The sequence below is a fragment of the Pezoporus flaviventris genome, unplaced genomic scaffold (assembly GCF_033815535.1).
Source record: "Pezoporus flaviventris isolate CSIRO_AGI_PZ_B2104156 unplaced genomic scaffold, CSIRO_AGI_Pfla_v1 ptg000031l, whole genome shotgun sequence".
NCBI classification, from domain to species: domain Eukaryota; kingdom Metazoa; phylum Chordata; class Aves; order Psittaciformes; family Psittacidae; genus Pezoporus; species Pezoporus flaviventris.
Genome location: NW_026892579.1, coordinates 12197947 through 12212665, shown reverse-complemented (window position 1 = coordinate 12212665; position 14719 = coordinate 12197947). Strand labels below are relative to the sequence as shown.

General features: G+C 36.4%; 1 protein-coding gene and 1 long non-coding RNA gene across 5 annotated transcripts in view; one reads left to right on the top strand and one right to left on the bottom strand.

Moving 5' to 3' along the window:
- ASCC3 (activating signal cointegrator 1 complex subunit 3) overlaps window positions 1-14719 on the bottom strand; it is a 270580-nt gene that overhangs the window by 225349 nt on the left and 30512 nt on the right. For all 4 annotated transcript variants that reach the window (XM_061460216.1, XM_061460218.1, XM_061460217.1 and 1 more), the window contains exons 5-6: window positions 3611-3731; window positions 477-684 (exon numbers count right to left, since the gene is read on the bottom strand). In XM_061460216.1, the coding sequence (XP_061316200.1) occupies window positions 477-684; window positions 3611-3731 (329 nt within the window). The remainder of the gene's footprint in view (window positions 1-476; window positions 685-3610; window positions 3732-14719) is intronic.
- On the top strand, window positions 10740-13093 carry LOC133272751 (uncharacterized). Its single transcript, XR_009744550.1, has 3 exons — window positions 10740-10854; window positions 11339-11464; window positions 12957-13093. It is a non-coding gene; the product is annotated as an uncharacterized LOC133272751 (long non-coding RNA).

Sequence of the window (14719 nt, the reverse complement as noted above, 5' to 3'; positions counted from 1 at the left end):
TGTATTTACTGTTAGATACCAATCCCACTATATTTTTCTCAAGACAAAATACAACAGCTTTTTTGCTCCTTATGCTCTTGCTCCTCTACTCTTCCCATTACCTTTAGCTGACAACATGGAAAATAGTACACATTAATCTTGGGAGGAAAAAAAGAAAGATAGTTATGATAGACTTAGTACAGACTTCATAAATCTTAAGCACATAGTGTGTGTGCAGGAACTAAGAAAGATAGTCTACCCCTCTAATCTGCATCTCCTACCCACACAGATGAGACAAAGCAGTGATCTACTTAATAAGAATCTTCATGCTTTCCCTGGAAATTAGGTTTTCATATTTAAAAAATTTCTACACTTGCAATAAAACATGACTTGAAGTCAGAATCATGTAATCAACAAAGCAAACTAAAATAAACGATTATGATATGTTGAAGAAGGAATTACAACAGAAGTATTTCTCATCTGTTGGCATATATTACCTTTGCATCCGCAGCTCTTTGGGATCAAAGCACGCTAGTCCTTCTCCAGAAACTTCTGCATCTTCCCCAGTTTGTTTTTCTTTTCTGGCATTTCGCTTTTCCTCGCGACGATATTGTTTCATTAACAGCCTTTCTTGTTCTGACTGAATTGTAACTTGACAACCATAATTGGGCTTAGCATTTTCTCCTATAAACTTCTTGCACTGTTCTGCAATATGATAACATGTATATATCTCCGTAAGTATTGGATCCCGTCTTTGTTTTCCTCAGTTTTCTTCTAAAGGTTTGGGTTTTTTTGAAGCTTTGGTGGGGGTTTTTGTTTGTTTTGCTTTTGGTTTGGTTGTTTTTTTGCCTTTTTTTTTGGGGGGGTGGTAGGCTGATGGCACACATCTTTAAAGGATTGGTTTGCTTTGTATAGGTGGTAGTGCAGCAGCTGGCCTCAGGAAGATAAAAGAAGTACCAGTTCTTGTCCAGTGGTAGGACGTTTAACGTTACCATCATTAAGCAAACAAAACTTCTTCATCCCAAAGCAAGAGGGTGGGGCTAGCAGCAAATGGTAGTGTTTTTTTTTTTTTTCTCATTTCAGTATTTGTAATAAATTCACCAACAGTGGAAACACCGCTTATCCCTCCTCTTACATGTAGTGATGAGTAGAATGGTGTTAGATTAAATAGGCTCTTTTTATTGAACAGCCTCTTCACATAATAAGAAGTGTATATTTACTGGATAACATGATTGTATTGAAAGCATGCTCAGAATGTAATTTCCCTAACTGCATGAGAAAAGAATTATAGAATCATAGAACGGTTAGGATTGGAAGAGACCTTAAGATCATCTAGTTCCAACCCCCCTGCCGTGGTCAGGGACCCTCCTGACAGACCATGCTGCCCAAGGCTCTGTCCAACCTGGCCTTGAAAAAATGAAATCCTGTTCTATTCAACCACAAATACTCCTTCCCTTCATGTGGATAAGCAGCAGGACTGAATCAAGAAGAATCAGAACCACAGAACAATTCCAGTAAAAAATAAATCTAGAGGAGCAGGGAACCCAAAAAAGCTCAGTCACATTCACCCTTGTGTAGCCATTATTGGCCAAACCCAGACATAGCCAAGTCTTTTATATGCAATGGGGTGGAGAGATTTGTTTTGGTTTAAATTATATAAGTGTTTTTAAACTTCTATTTTCAAAATTCTTCAAAGAGATTATTAGTTTATGTAGGCTTGACTGAATATTATATACTCAATTCAATGATGTTTCATGTGCATTTTTGCAGTCAAACTCTGAAGTCAAAAACTTCTTTTCATCAAATAAACCCACTTGACTGATGTTTTGAACAATTTGTGCCACTTAGTTTTCACCTACAGTAACAGTGAAACACCCGTATCTTAACAGCATGCATGCTAGATAAGGTGACTATAACTTGTTAAATAGCATTGACAAAACTCTAACAAACTGTCAAAATGTCCACATTAATACCTTCATGCCTGTAGCTTTAACTCTCTCTCTTGTATAAAAAGGGATAACAATGGATGCAATTTCCTCACTAAATTTAATTCAGACTGAACATACCATGGCAAAGAACTGTTACTTGATTTGTCTGATAAGCACAACAATCACCTTTACTGCCATGGAAGTAAATTACATATGGTAACAATGGTCAAATAATACAGCAAGCTACACAAATGCAGTACACATACAGTTCCTTGACTTGTGCTCATTTGCTTTAGACACAAGATACTCAAAGTTGACTAAGTTTCTGAAGACACAAATGACTCCCTTCTACAAATGCAAGTCTGGAAAGATAAAACTTCAATCCCCATTAGAAATAACTGTTTTGATCAACTTAAAATAAAAAAGCTGTATTAAAATTAATAAACAGAACTCAGGGCAGAGTACCTTCAATCTCAGAGAGAATACTCAAATATCACTGAAGACAACCACAGTGAAATAAGGGCACACTCATCAGTGAAAAAAGCATAAAAACAGTAATGCCTTCTTACTGTCTCAAAAACACGATATTGAAAATATTCTTCCTCCGCATTCTAGCAGAAACTACTGATAGCATAATGAAGAATAAATTCTTAAAAGCTTCCAAAATACTACTTCTGATAAGTGAGAAGAAAATATTTATGTAACTAAAATTCACACATAGAATGCAAAACTATAATAGTTCAGATTCTACTGAATGTACCTTTTATTATTTGAGAGGTGGAAAAGTACCAAGATACAAAACCTTGTTGCTCTGATAGCAAAGACATTCTGCTTTGAAATCATGAAAACATTAAATGGTTGTTCTGATGAGCAGATACTAACCATCAGTACCATGAGGTGACCTTCTAAACTCTTGCTTATATAACATTTCATTCCAGATAAATGTATTAAAAAGGGTTTATTTGTATTTTAAAATTATTGTGAAGATACAGAAGTCCACCGTTACTAGTTTCATTCACATTTTTCTAAATCTGTGTGCTGTGAACATGCAATAGGCTACATGGCGCTATGTTCATGTAAGATTTATCCCAAATTAAGACCTAATCACAATCAGATTTATTTTTGTCAGAGGAGAAAGTGAGAAGCTTTGTTTTTAAACAGCAGTTTGTAAAGCAGATTTTAAAAGAATTACTGTGCTTGAGCAACTTATAGAAACAAAAATCACAGTATAAAACCTGAGCCCCCTTTTTCCTCTTACTTATGCATCTTTAAGCTTAACTTTATTTTTTCAGATGTGGTTTTTACTGTGCTTTTTCTCCCCAAGACCTACATCTGATGATAGTACAGAAGTAGAGAGTAAGCAGGAAAGCAGATGAAGAATAACTAAAGATCAACTTACTTCCAGAGTAAACCATTAAAATAGAAAAAGTGCAACACTTAATACATTTAAAGAAATTACACATCCCCACAGGCAATGGAAAAGTAAATAAATACATGCAATACGTACTTTTTTCCCCTATATCACCAGTCCACGATTTCTTTGTTTAAGCCCATATAAATGTTCCTTTCTCCACCCCTGCAGTTTTTTTTTTTTTTGCTTGCTCTTTAAATACACATTGACAGTACTGTTGTTTGAAATGTAACTGAGTGATTAGAAAACTACTTTTTATTTGGTTTGGATTAAAAATTTTGTAGTTACTTACCTTGCAGAGTCTGGAACCTGTTATCATTTGGACAAGTCAAAGATCTTTCCAGAATCACAGATCTATTCTGTAGGAGTTTCTCTATGAGTTCAAAACCTTCAGGGCCTAGCAGCTCAAATAACTACAAAGAAAACAAAGTCATATGTCATTAGCCAAATTAATGTAAATTTACAAATAGGACTGTGATAGTTCCATCCCTGGCAACACCATAACTGTTGACGATGAATTTAAACAAATTAATGAACTTTAAATAATTCAACCCAAATGATATCATTGCTAGTATTCAGCCAGATTCTCTATTACAAAAAAGGAAAATTAGAGAAAGTTTTCAACTGGAAATATTTTAAATCTGTGAATTTTGTCTATTAAGGAAAACTCCTCTTAAGAGATTCTTGTATAAAATTTAACTCTTCTCTAGACTAAACTTTATGTGTCTTTATTGTTATTTATATAAATTATGCTGAAAATGTATTCCTTCACAATCTAAGCAGATAAATCAAGAGAACCAATGTTTTCTCATAGAAGTCACATAAATAGGAAGTTATTCCCATTCCAGTGAACTAGAGATGCCTGCTGCACTTTCACAGTCACATCCTACAGAAAACCAAATCACAGATGTGGAGTAAAGCACGGATTTGAAAAAACAATTAAGACCACACTAGTATTGATTTTGGTCTATACTACAAGTACGTACACTCTGTGTGCGAGTGCATGCAATTCGAACACATGATGTAGGTGTTGTACACTAGAAGAGAATTCCATATCAATAAGCACTATTTTGGCCCAATGATTCTCTTACTTCAAGTGATTCTCTTGTAGCAGGTTAGATAAACACATTTCCCTATTTAAAGTTCACTTTACCACGTAATACTGTTTTTAACGGGAAAAAAACTCCACCATTGTCCAAAACATTAAAAGCACTTTTCTGTCTTATCTATAATTATTTTGTCAGAAATCAAAGCATTACAATACAGCAGTAAGTTACTCAGAACCCATTCTTGGTTTCTAATACTGCTTAAAACAATTTTTCTCCATTTTTTTCCATTTCCAGAAAGAAAAACAGGGCAATTTCTCCTTAGTGCTCTTTAAGTTTGCTGCTAATATTTTTCATATAATTTCAGGAATCAGGTAAAAGTTATGTACTTTGATGTGACGTTCTGTGAAATAGTAAGGCTGCAGCACTGTAGGAATCAAGTATTTCTGTTATAACTATAAAAAGGAGAGAGAAGTCACTCACTGTCCTATGTTTAATTTGCCAGCTCCTTAACAGAGAGGTTTTTGTGGCCGTCTGCGACTAGTGTCCTCTGGGAACACCCTGAAATAACTTTATGCTGCCTCTTCATATATTCACAAAATTTGAACAGTGCCAAGGGCATTAGATCCATGATCCCTTTTTTTTCAGGCCAATCTGTACTTCATAATATAAGCTGCCATTAAAAATAAGGAGGGAAAAAAAAATGTGCCTCCTGGCCCTCAGGGTTTCTATGAAAAACATAAGGTTTGCGCAAATTAGTACAGTGATGGCAATTTGCACAGACCATAAAAAACCCCCTCTGAAAAGTATAAATTATTGTATTGCTTTCCATAGAGTAACCAATGATGGCAAATTGGAAAAGCAGCCTGCAAAACAGGGAACTGCTGGCTTGATGTCAATTGTGCCTTCAAGGACCTCAGTCTATGATGGATTTCTTTTTTACCCAGCCTTCACTAACAGTGATCATTAATTCTTGCCTTTTGCACAGCTGTTTACTGCTTCTTTAGAGCCACATTTTAGCTAATACTATCTAAAAATATTATGGGGTTTATATTTCCAAAGAAAGTGGCAAATTTGAGGAGTAGGTATTTTCCAAGGGTAAGTGCTTAAGTGGAGGGTGGGTGTGTGTGTGTGTGTGTGAAATAATTCCAAAAGCAACAAGCGTATTTGAAATAGCTTAATTGTATAAAGAACGGAATAGAAGTTTGTCTCAACTTTGCTAATGTTCCATTGACAGGGGAGTACCAGAAAGAACAGGGGAATTAAATGCTTTCAATTCAACCACATCTGAGCTTCAACACTTGCTTCTCATCAAGGCAGCACACACAATGTATGCATATTCAGACTTACCATGTTGCCCCCACAAACCATAACAAAACCATACCACCACCCCATCATCCCCCAAAGGCAAACAACACATTAGCCCTAACATAACCAGTGTTGACCTTCAGCTTTGCACAGGGCTCCAAAGCATCTCTATCACAGGAAGCTGTTGAGAACAAGCTAGAAAAGCTTCAATCAGAAAATATGGGTTTTGCTGAGGAAATAGATGACACTTTATTTTGGAATGGAAAGGTATTTTTCCACTCCTGTTTTTCCATTATATTCTGAAACGAAAAAAAAAAAAAAAAAGCCTGTATCAAAACTATTTCAACCAATTAGAACAGCAGAGCTACACAAAGAAGCAGTAACATTACATGATGCATTATACTTCATGGTCAGAGGTCATGAAGTAAAACCAGTATCCCTTCCTCCATCCCCTGTGAGCTAGGGGCTCAAAGGAAGAGTACCAAGGTAAAACTGCCTATCTTACTCTCCAGACAGCAAACCGGTCAAAGAGAACTGAACCCATACAGTATTACACACAACAGACTACAACACTCTTGTTAAAGTCACTCCATCTTCTTGTCTTACTCAGTGGACAGAATATGGTATTCATTCACTACCAGCAGTTTGAGAATTATCACCTGAATAATCTTGCTGCTGTGTGAAAAGGAAGGAGTCTTTCAGAACATTTTAAACAGCTAAGACAAGACTGAGACCACTGTTTGAGGGGAGTGAGGGGAGGGGAAAAAGCTAAAGAAAAGAGAAGACCAGAAGCAATGACCTGTTCTTATTGACAAGATATCTCCCATGCCCACTAGAAGCCTGCCAGAGATCACAGATGGAAAACAACCATTGAGCACAAGTATTAGAGAATAAGCAATATGAAAATAAGTTAAAGAGCAAGATCTGTCACCACCTACCACTGACAGTAAAAATGGGGAGACAGTGGTAGAAAAAGTCTGCAAAGAGCAGAAATAACTAAACTTTAGGACTTGCAAGATTAATATGTTATTAATCATCAGCTGTTTTCATACTACTGGAGTAATCCACTGCTATCAAATTAAGATATTAAGAACTACCACAAAATTATGATGTTTTGAAGTTCAATTCTTTATGTTCTCATTTGTTTAGACTTCCAAAACACACCAGGGAGTATCCGGAAGCTGTCTACCATTTCAGAAAAACTTCAACATTCATTGATTTTTTTTTAAGCCTAATTTTCAAAATAACAAATTGAACAAAATACTGAACATCACTGAAGATCTCAGCAGCAACAGCACTCTATAGTAACTCATGAAAATCAGTATGAGCTGGAGAAAAAACACCACTTGGGATCTAACTTCAATAAAGTGAATGCTGCAGTTTGACACCTTCAAGAACAGCACAAAATTTGCTTTCTTAAGAAAAACAAAGAAAAAAAAACCAACAAATTTCCACTGTAAGAATAACATTTTTAATATTGACACTACTGAAATTATGCTGATCAAAATTGATAAACATGAGTTAAAGCAAAACTCCATGCAGTTTATCTTACTCAAAAGAGAAAGAGCTGCCAAAGTTTGTACAAAGTAACCACTTCACTACTTCAATCTTACACTGAAAGGCATTTACACTTCATAGTGATAGGTTGACTGTATAAATTGAAGAGCAGGAAAAATTTGGAGCTGTGTTGTAACTGCCTTATGCCTACTAGGAGAAGTGAAGTCCCATGGCACAAGAAAATATCTGACCAAGTAAAAGTGGTCTTCTTTCACCAGGATATATCTTTCCTACAGTAGTTTTGGTTTTTGATGCTATAAATTTCAGTTACCAACATAAACTGGAGTGCCTGAACCAGCTTCAAAAGAGCAAAATCCGCAACACCCTTCCAGTAACTAACCAAATGCTGACGTAGTCCTGACCACTGCCATAGCTAAGTCTCATGACTGGATGTTCAGATGGGGGCACAATGTTGAAGTAACTGCTTATGAAAGTTGTTTTGCATGCTGATTTACAAAAGACAATATATTATTTGTCACAGGAGGCCATGTCATTTTCTAATGCACAGAACAGGCTTCCTCATGACGATGTTTAAGGCATTGCCCTACTATTCCTCAGACTATGTCCATAAAGAATCAAACTCCACAAACAGTAGTGAAAGAAAAAAAAAGTAATGATTTATGTAAAATGGAAAGCTTAAGAAAGTTATGAGGCAAGCTGTCAATCCTATCTACTTTTAAGCCTCTCTAAGTGATGAAGCACTAACACCCTGTAAGCTGTGTTGCTCCTTTGGACAAATACTGTGTAGGTGTAAAAATAGTCTCAGCTGCACAGAAATTCCTAATATTCACTAAAGAAAAGGAGAACTTCTTCAGAGGTTTTATGCTGAGGATTCTGCTTTCTCTTCTAGAGAAAAAAAGACAAACTGAAAAACTGTGATGCATTTCTAGCAATTTATGTAGCTTAAGAGGCTAATCTTATGTTTCATTCCAAATGAAATGCCTTCCATTAATCAAACCTCAGAGTTAGCAGAATTGTATTCAATCCAACAGTCCATGGGATTATATTTGTAGAATTGAAATGCCAACTACAGACAATGCAGTTTAGAAGGACAGTAAGGCTGGGGCCCATGTTGATGACAGCCCAATGGTAGCTTTTAATGAAGAAACTACCAGAGTAACAGAAGTTCTTGGAAATACTTTCAACATTTTCTTGGCAACATACTTACTTCTAACATATTAAGCTTCCACCACTTTCTCTCAAGTGCTCATTTCAACAAGGGGAAAGAGGGAAATTTTTGCTTGAAATAAAGATAGTCGTGGTTTGAATGGCAGACACATGTTCCTGGCACTTGATCCTGTAACTTGAGTGCTGCTAATGACTTCACATGGCTGATGGAAAAACACTAAACAATATGTAACACAGCATGTAAAAAACAAAAAAAGACCAACCCCAATCAGGTTCTCAGGATAACAGGTACTTAGATCATGACCCTTTCAGGACAGCCAGGTAGGAAAATACATCGGTGCCATCTTGTTTGCAAAAATCTGTGAGGGTTCTGACCCACAAAGTAGCAGAGGGGGACAATTCTGTGCTCAGTATAGGCGTTAGCATTTCAGATTTGATACATTATCATATATTCTGGCCTGAAAAGTCAATGGCCAAGACCCTGAGAGCAGGGCAAAGGAATCTGGTAGATGCTCATAGCTGCCTTTTTATTGAGTTATAATGAGATAAACTAGACAGCGGGCAACAGTTGGAGAGGCTGTGTGTCAATCAGCTGTTTCTTGAATACCAGCCAAACTATTACGTTCCTTGAAGTCAGTAACAGATTGTGCCCAAAAGGCAACCCTGACTGCATTCAATAACAAAGGTCCCAGATTACTTCAGCTACTATTCAGTAACCATAAAGACATAGATGAGTGTGATATATGGTCACTCATATTTGTTTGGATGATTTCTGCATTTCATTTTATGTGCATAGCCTTAACATCTGAAAGAAAACGTAATGAGTAATCAGTCTAGGAACACAAGGACAATATGTGTCATATTGCATTAGAAAGGTGAAGCAAGGTCCCCACGCTAATGATTTCTACTGAATTTATGCTGGTTATATGGAAAAAGCAAGAAGACACAGGCAACAGACTTGCAACCTATCTGCCAGAGCAGGCAACAAGAAAGAAGCTAAACACCAATGAGTTGCATGACATAAGTTTTTTTCAAGTAAGGCTCAGCCATAAAAAGTACATCTTTATTGTTGAACTCATAGCTCGAGACTGAAACAAGATTTTACTCTGAATGTTAAATAGCTAATATGCACTTTTGCATTTCTATAAGGTACAATTTAGAAGGAGCCTTAGAGGTACTTAGTGTGACCTCCAACATGACACACAGAACAGAGAGCATCACTTTGACATCATAAGCTATCTGTCATCTCAAGGGCATTTTCTTGATTTCTGCATCTTCTATGAAGCGGGAAGAGATCCTATAAATCTCAGAAAATCTTCTGGTTTTCAAATGCAAACAAAAATAGCCTAGGAACAGTCCTTGTAACTTGCTTGAGTCTTCAAATTAAGTAGTGCTCTGCAGCAGTACATGAAACAGAAAACCAAGTTCAGCCAACCAGTGGCTGTCCTCTGCATTCCTTTACATTTATAGCCTAACAGCTGGTCTAGCTTACAGAGTACCATCTACATAACTAATTGCTATGCCTGCACTTACTGGCTTGTTTGCAGATGATACTGCTTTACAAGGCAGTTTTCAATCAGCCCTGGAAGAATCATTTCCCTAGCATGATCTCAAGATCTCAAGTTTCTTCTGTTCTAGTAGCTCTTAACTAACTAAAATGATTGATTAATTTCAAAAATTATAAGGAAAATATGACATTTTTCTTTGGCTACAGGCTTACTGCAAAAGCTGTCTGGATAGAGTACTCAAAGAGTAACAGACAGAAAAATTCATATTAGCTGTTGCTTAAAAGATTCATACTCAAAACCTGAAAAAGAGATTGAAAACAGAGGAGGTTTTTGCATACAACGATTGCCAATTACTACTGTGCTGAAAAATAATGGAATATCACCACTTCTAACATCCACAGATTATAGAAGAACACTTGATTTAAAATAAATCTTAGATGTTCTGCATTTTCACGTTTCTTACAGGTTAGTTAAGACAAGCCAGACGAAGCATGAGTTCTTACCATTGTTATTAAAAAAAGATAATAGTGCATGAGAAAGTCATTCAGCTCTCACATCTGCATTTCTTTTTTCAAGCCTGGCATTTCTGAATACACAGCCCATCACATAAAGTCCACTTATACAGAAACAATATTTCAGTCCTAGGAACCATTTCCACCTAGGACACTTGTGCAGAGCCTTAGCGAGCTCAGCGTAACTGCATTTGCCTCATAACAGAAAAGTGGCCAGGCATTATAAGCACTTTGTAGGTGAGTTGCTAATAAACTATGTGCATGGAGAATGCATTGTTGATCATTACTCCTTGGTACAGGGGCTGGACGATTCTCATATTGCAATCTCATTGGTCACTGGGATCAGACACGGCAGAACAACATGCCCACAGGCAAGCATTCTATCGGGACAAGGAACAAGCAGCCTTCAGCGGAATCAAATGCCAGCTCCATGAGGATGAATGAGAATTACTACTTATCACCAGAGAGGTTTTAAAGGTCTGTCTGCAAAATCAGTAAGCTTTTAATTTTTGGATTTTACTTTCAGTCAGCAATCGGAATAACAACTAAGTACAAAGTTAGAAACAGGCAGATTAAAGAAAAGCAGCAAAATTCTACAATTCCAACAAAAAAGTCATAATTTTACTTAGAAGATAGAAAAAGGCTGAGTGCAAAAGTTGATGGAAAAGTTTTCATATAACATTGTCTTCGGGAAAGATATTTGCATGAGGATAATGCATTCATGACAAATTGTTACTCAACATTCAACTTTTGGTTGCTTTTCTTTTTATTACATTTGTAGTGCAACAAGAAATGCTGGAAATCTGGTCTTCAGCATGAGACATATTTTTAGTTCAAGTACAAGTACAAGGAGTACAAGTACAAGGCACAAGTAAAGACACAGCCAATTATTCTTTTTATCACCTTCTGTCCTGGAAACACTGGTATTACCTTCTATTTTTATGCATTTCTGTATCCACAGATCCCTATGCAATTTTACTTCAACTGCACATTAGTAGAAATTTATGAATCCCAGCAAGAAAAATTCTAAAATTAGTATTAAAAATCAAAACCTAATTTCTTAGAAGACTCAGCCTACAGGTACCAGGTAAGACTTCTTTGAAATTAAAATGAAATTTAAAGTTAAAATATTGAAACTGATCAGCTACAGGTCTTATAACAAGACTCAAAAACCAGACCATCAGATTGAAAGCATATGTAAATATTGCTTAGTGGCCCTAAACCAGTTGCCTTACCTATTTAATTTCCTGCCAGTTTTGACTAAAAATATCTTTTTGGTAGTCTTCCTTTATTAAGAAAAAAATAACATCATCTGTCACAGTACATATCTAAAATATTTGCTGGAAAGTTTTTTCCAGCTCCTTATGCAAATCCATACTAAAACTGCCTACCACACTTGACAAAGAGACAAGCACAAACCCAAAAAACACCTCAGTAAATTCTCTTAAACATTTAAATGAAATTAAGTAGACTGCATAATCACCACCATCATCAATGTTTTAACACCAACTAATTAGAAACTTACACAGATACACTAATTTTGAAAATTTCCAACATACAGCTACAAGGCAACTTCTAGCGGCTTATTTAGCCTAAGGACTTCAGCTATTAGAAATAACGTCAAACAGCAGACTGCTGACTTGCCTCATAAAAAGGAAGCCCTGAAGACTAATTTCAACATAGACAAACTTGCTGTTACATGATTTATTAAACTAATATTTATTTTCAGAAGTATTCTGGGATCAGCTGTTGATGAATTTTGAAGCAAAAAAAAAAAAAAACAAAAAACCTAGAATTAGCTAATTGCTGTACTTGCCACTTTTCTTACCTGTGAATACAAGGGTAAGAAATTCTGACTTTACCCAGCAGAAAACATACATTTACAGAATTGGTTTCTGTATCAGAATAAAACAATTTTTCTTTTAGGGCTGAGGATTTAAGATCCTTATAAAATAGTGGTGGTTGGCACAGAATTCTTTCCTGCAAAAGGGGAAACCTGCAGGTTTTCTTAAAGGACAGCAATTCCTAAACCTACCATTTCAGGAGGAGGACTTGGCTAATCATGGAGCTATTCACCTCTAGTCCAACACTCCCACTATCACATTGTGTACTAACAGCATAAAAGAAAACACCAGCGAGCCAAGGAATTAGTTCATGCTGCTTAATAGAGGTGAATGATGAACAGCAGCAAGGGACTCTAAGACTGAAAGCAAGTTTTAACCCAACTAGGATATTAAAGCCAGAATTTTAATATCCTTGATGAAAGGCTGCCAGGACCAACCGGCTTCCCCAGGGAAACAGGTCAAAAGGCATCATGCTTCTGCTCATGCTGACAAGCCCCAGGCTGTGCCCTCCAACACCCTGGGTTGCCATACAACCAACCGGGTGAGAAGACAACATGGCAAGTTTTTGCCTGAAGAAAAAAAAGTAGCCTTTTGTATTATTTTAGGGGGCACAGAAAAGAAAAGAAGCTTCAGCAGAGGGCAGATTAACTAGCTTTCCAAGGAAACAAGGCCTACCAAATCTCTTCGTGCATTTACCAGTGTGTGAACTAACAAACCATTTTTAATCCTCTTCAGTAACTTCCAGATTTGACAGAGACAGAAGTGTTCAGGGCCAGTAGAGGAAACTGATCAGAACGACTGCTCTCTGTGCCTCCTGCTCTTAAACTCTCAGCAGCTGAAGCACGAGCACAGCAGCATTAGCACACACCAGGAGCCCATCAGTAAAGCACCAGCACAAACCAGCGGTCACAAAACCCACACAATGCCAAGGCCACAGGACTTGTACGGCTCAACCAGCTGTGGGTCTGGGATTTTTTTTTTTTTTTGATGGCATTTTCCCCTTTCCCACCTTCCATAAAATGATTTGGAGGAAAGTGATTTTGTGTCTAATTAATAAGTGAGCCATAATCTTTCAAGGTGCCATCTGACTGCATTTCTCACAGAACTTGTAATTCCTTATGTCTCCATGTAGATGTGAAAAGAACTTAGCATCAAAGAAAGAATTCTCAACCTCAAAGAAAATAAAAAGGCAAAAGTTCTATCAGCTACAGACTGGCTTGCTCTAGGAAAAGAGCTCATTAAGTTTAATGATATATTGAAGCTGATTCAAAAGTTATCATGAATAGATCAAGCCTCATACCACCTCAAAGATGCAACAAGCTTTCTCTCAGTACAAAACTGAAGTAAAGGAGTTGACAGGAAAAGTTGCTGACAGGAAGGAGAATAACCACCTCTTAGCACCAGGATGAAGCCTAGCATCTCTTGGCTCTTGCTGTGGGTCTTTCATAATTTCTTAAGTTTTGTCCTCAAAAAACAGGATTCAAATGCCATTCAACTTGTTTTTTTTATGAAGGGAAACAGCATGGCTCTGTTTTCACAAAAAGACAAAGTTTCCTATCGTCTGTGGGGTTTCAACAGTCCTCGGACATCAACAAAGCTGTATACTTCTGATTTTAAAAAAAAGCCACAACTAAAAAAGAGAAAATTGTATCAAAAATAACTGGATTATTTTCTCTATACGAAAGGGTAGCAGATAAGCTTCACGGTCAAGAATAATGAGACCCAAGCTTTGTATTGTCTGAATATAAAATTCTTAGTAATTTTAATAAAATTACAAAGAGAAGACTATGAGCTTGAAAACCCAGTCTCATGCCAAGCTAGAATCTTTGATGATAAGATAACGATAAAACACCACAGGGATGATCCACATATGACTGTACTTTGCCAAAATGTGTACTGCTTTTATGAGCTAGGTAATGGGCAATAAGTTTTGTGATATGTTAATTTCTAGGGCTAGAAAGTCCTGGTTCTGAACAAAAGTAAAAGGCACTTTGACACTTAAAACCAAACATGTTTTATGAGACAAGCTGCTTTCACATGAAAATATCTGTGATGCAAGGGTACATACAGACACAAAACTAAAAGCTAACACTATAATTTCATGACACATTAAGAAAAATGCAGATTAAGTTAAATCAAAATAGTATCATATCCAAAGCTTTCATGTGCTGTTGCATATACATAGCATTAAACATTTTAAATAGTTGGTTTTAAGTAAAAAGGGATGTTAAACAGTAGGTTTTTGAACTCTTCTCTGAAAGAAGCCTCGCAAGAAGAGCTACCCCACATCTTTGATTTTAACCAAGAAATAATTTCTAAGCTCTAATTTTCTTTATTTTCTACTATGCAACTAACTTCCTAAAGTAAACTTGTGTGTGACTTATTAAATGAGATAAGCCTAACAAATTAACTTTTAGTAAACAGTTACATGAAAGTAATAGAGTGGCAACAGAAATTCAGGGAAGTTCCCTGGCAAAAATCTTCTAAATTACCCACAG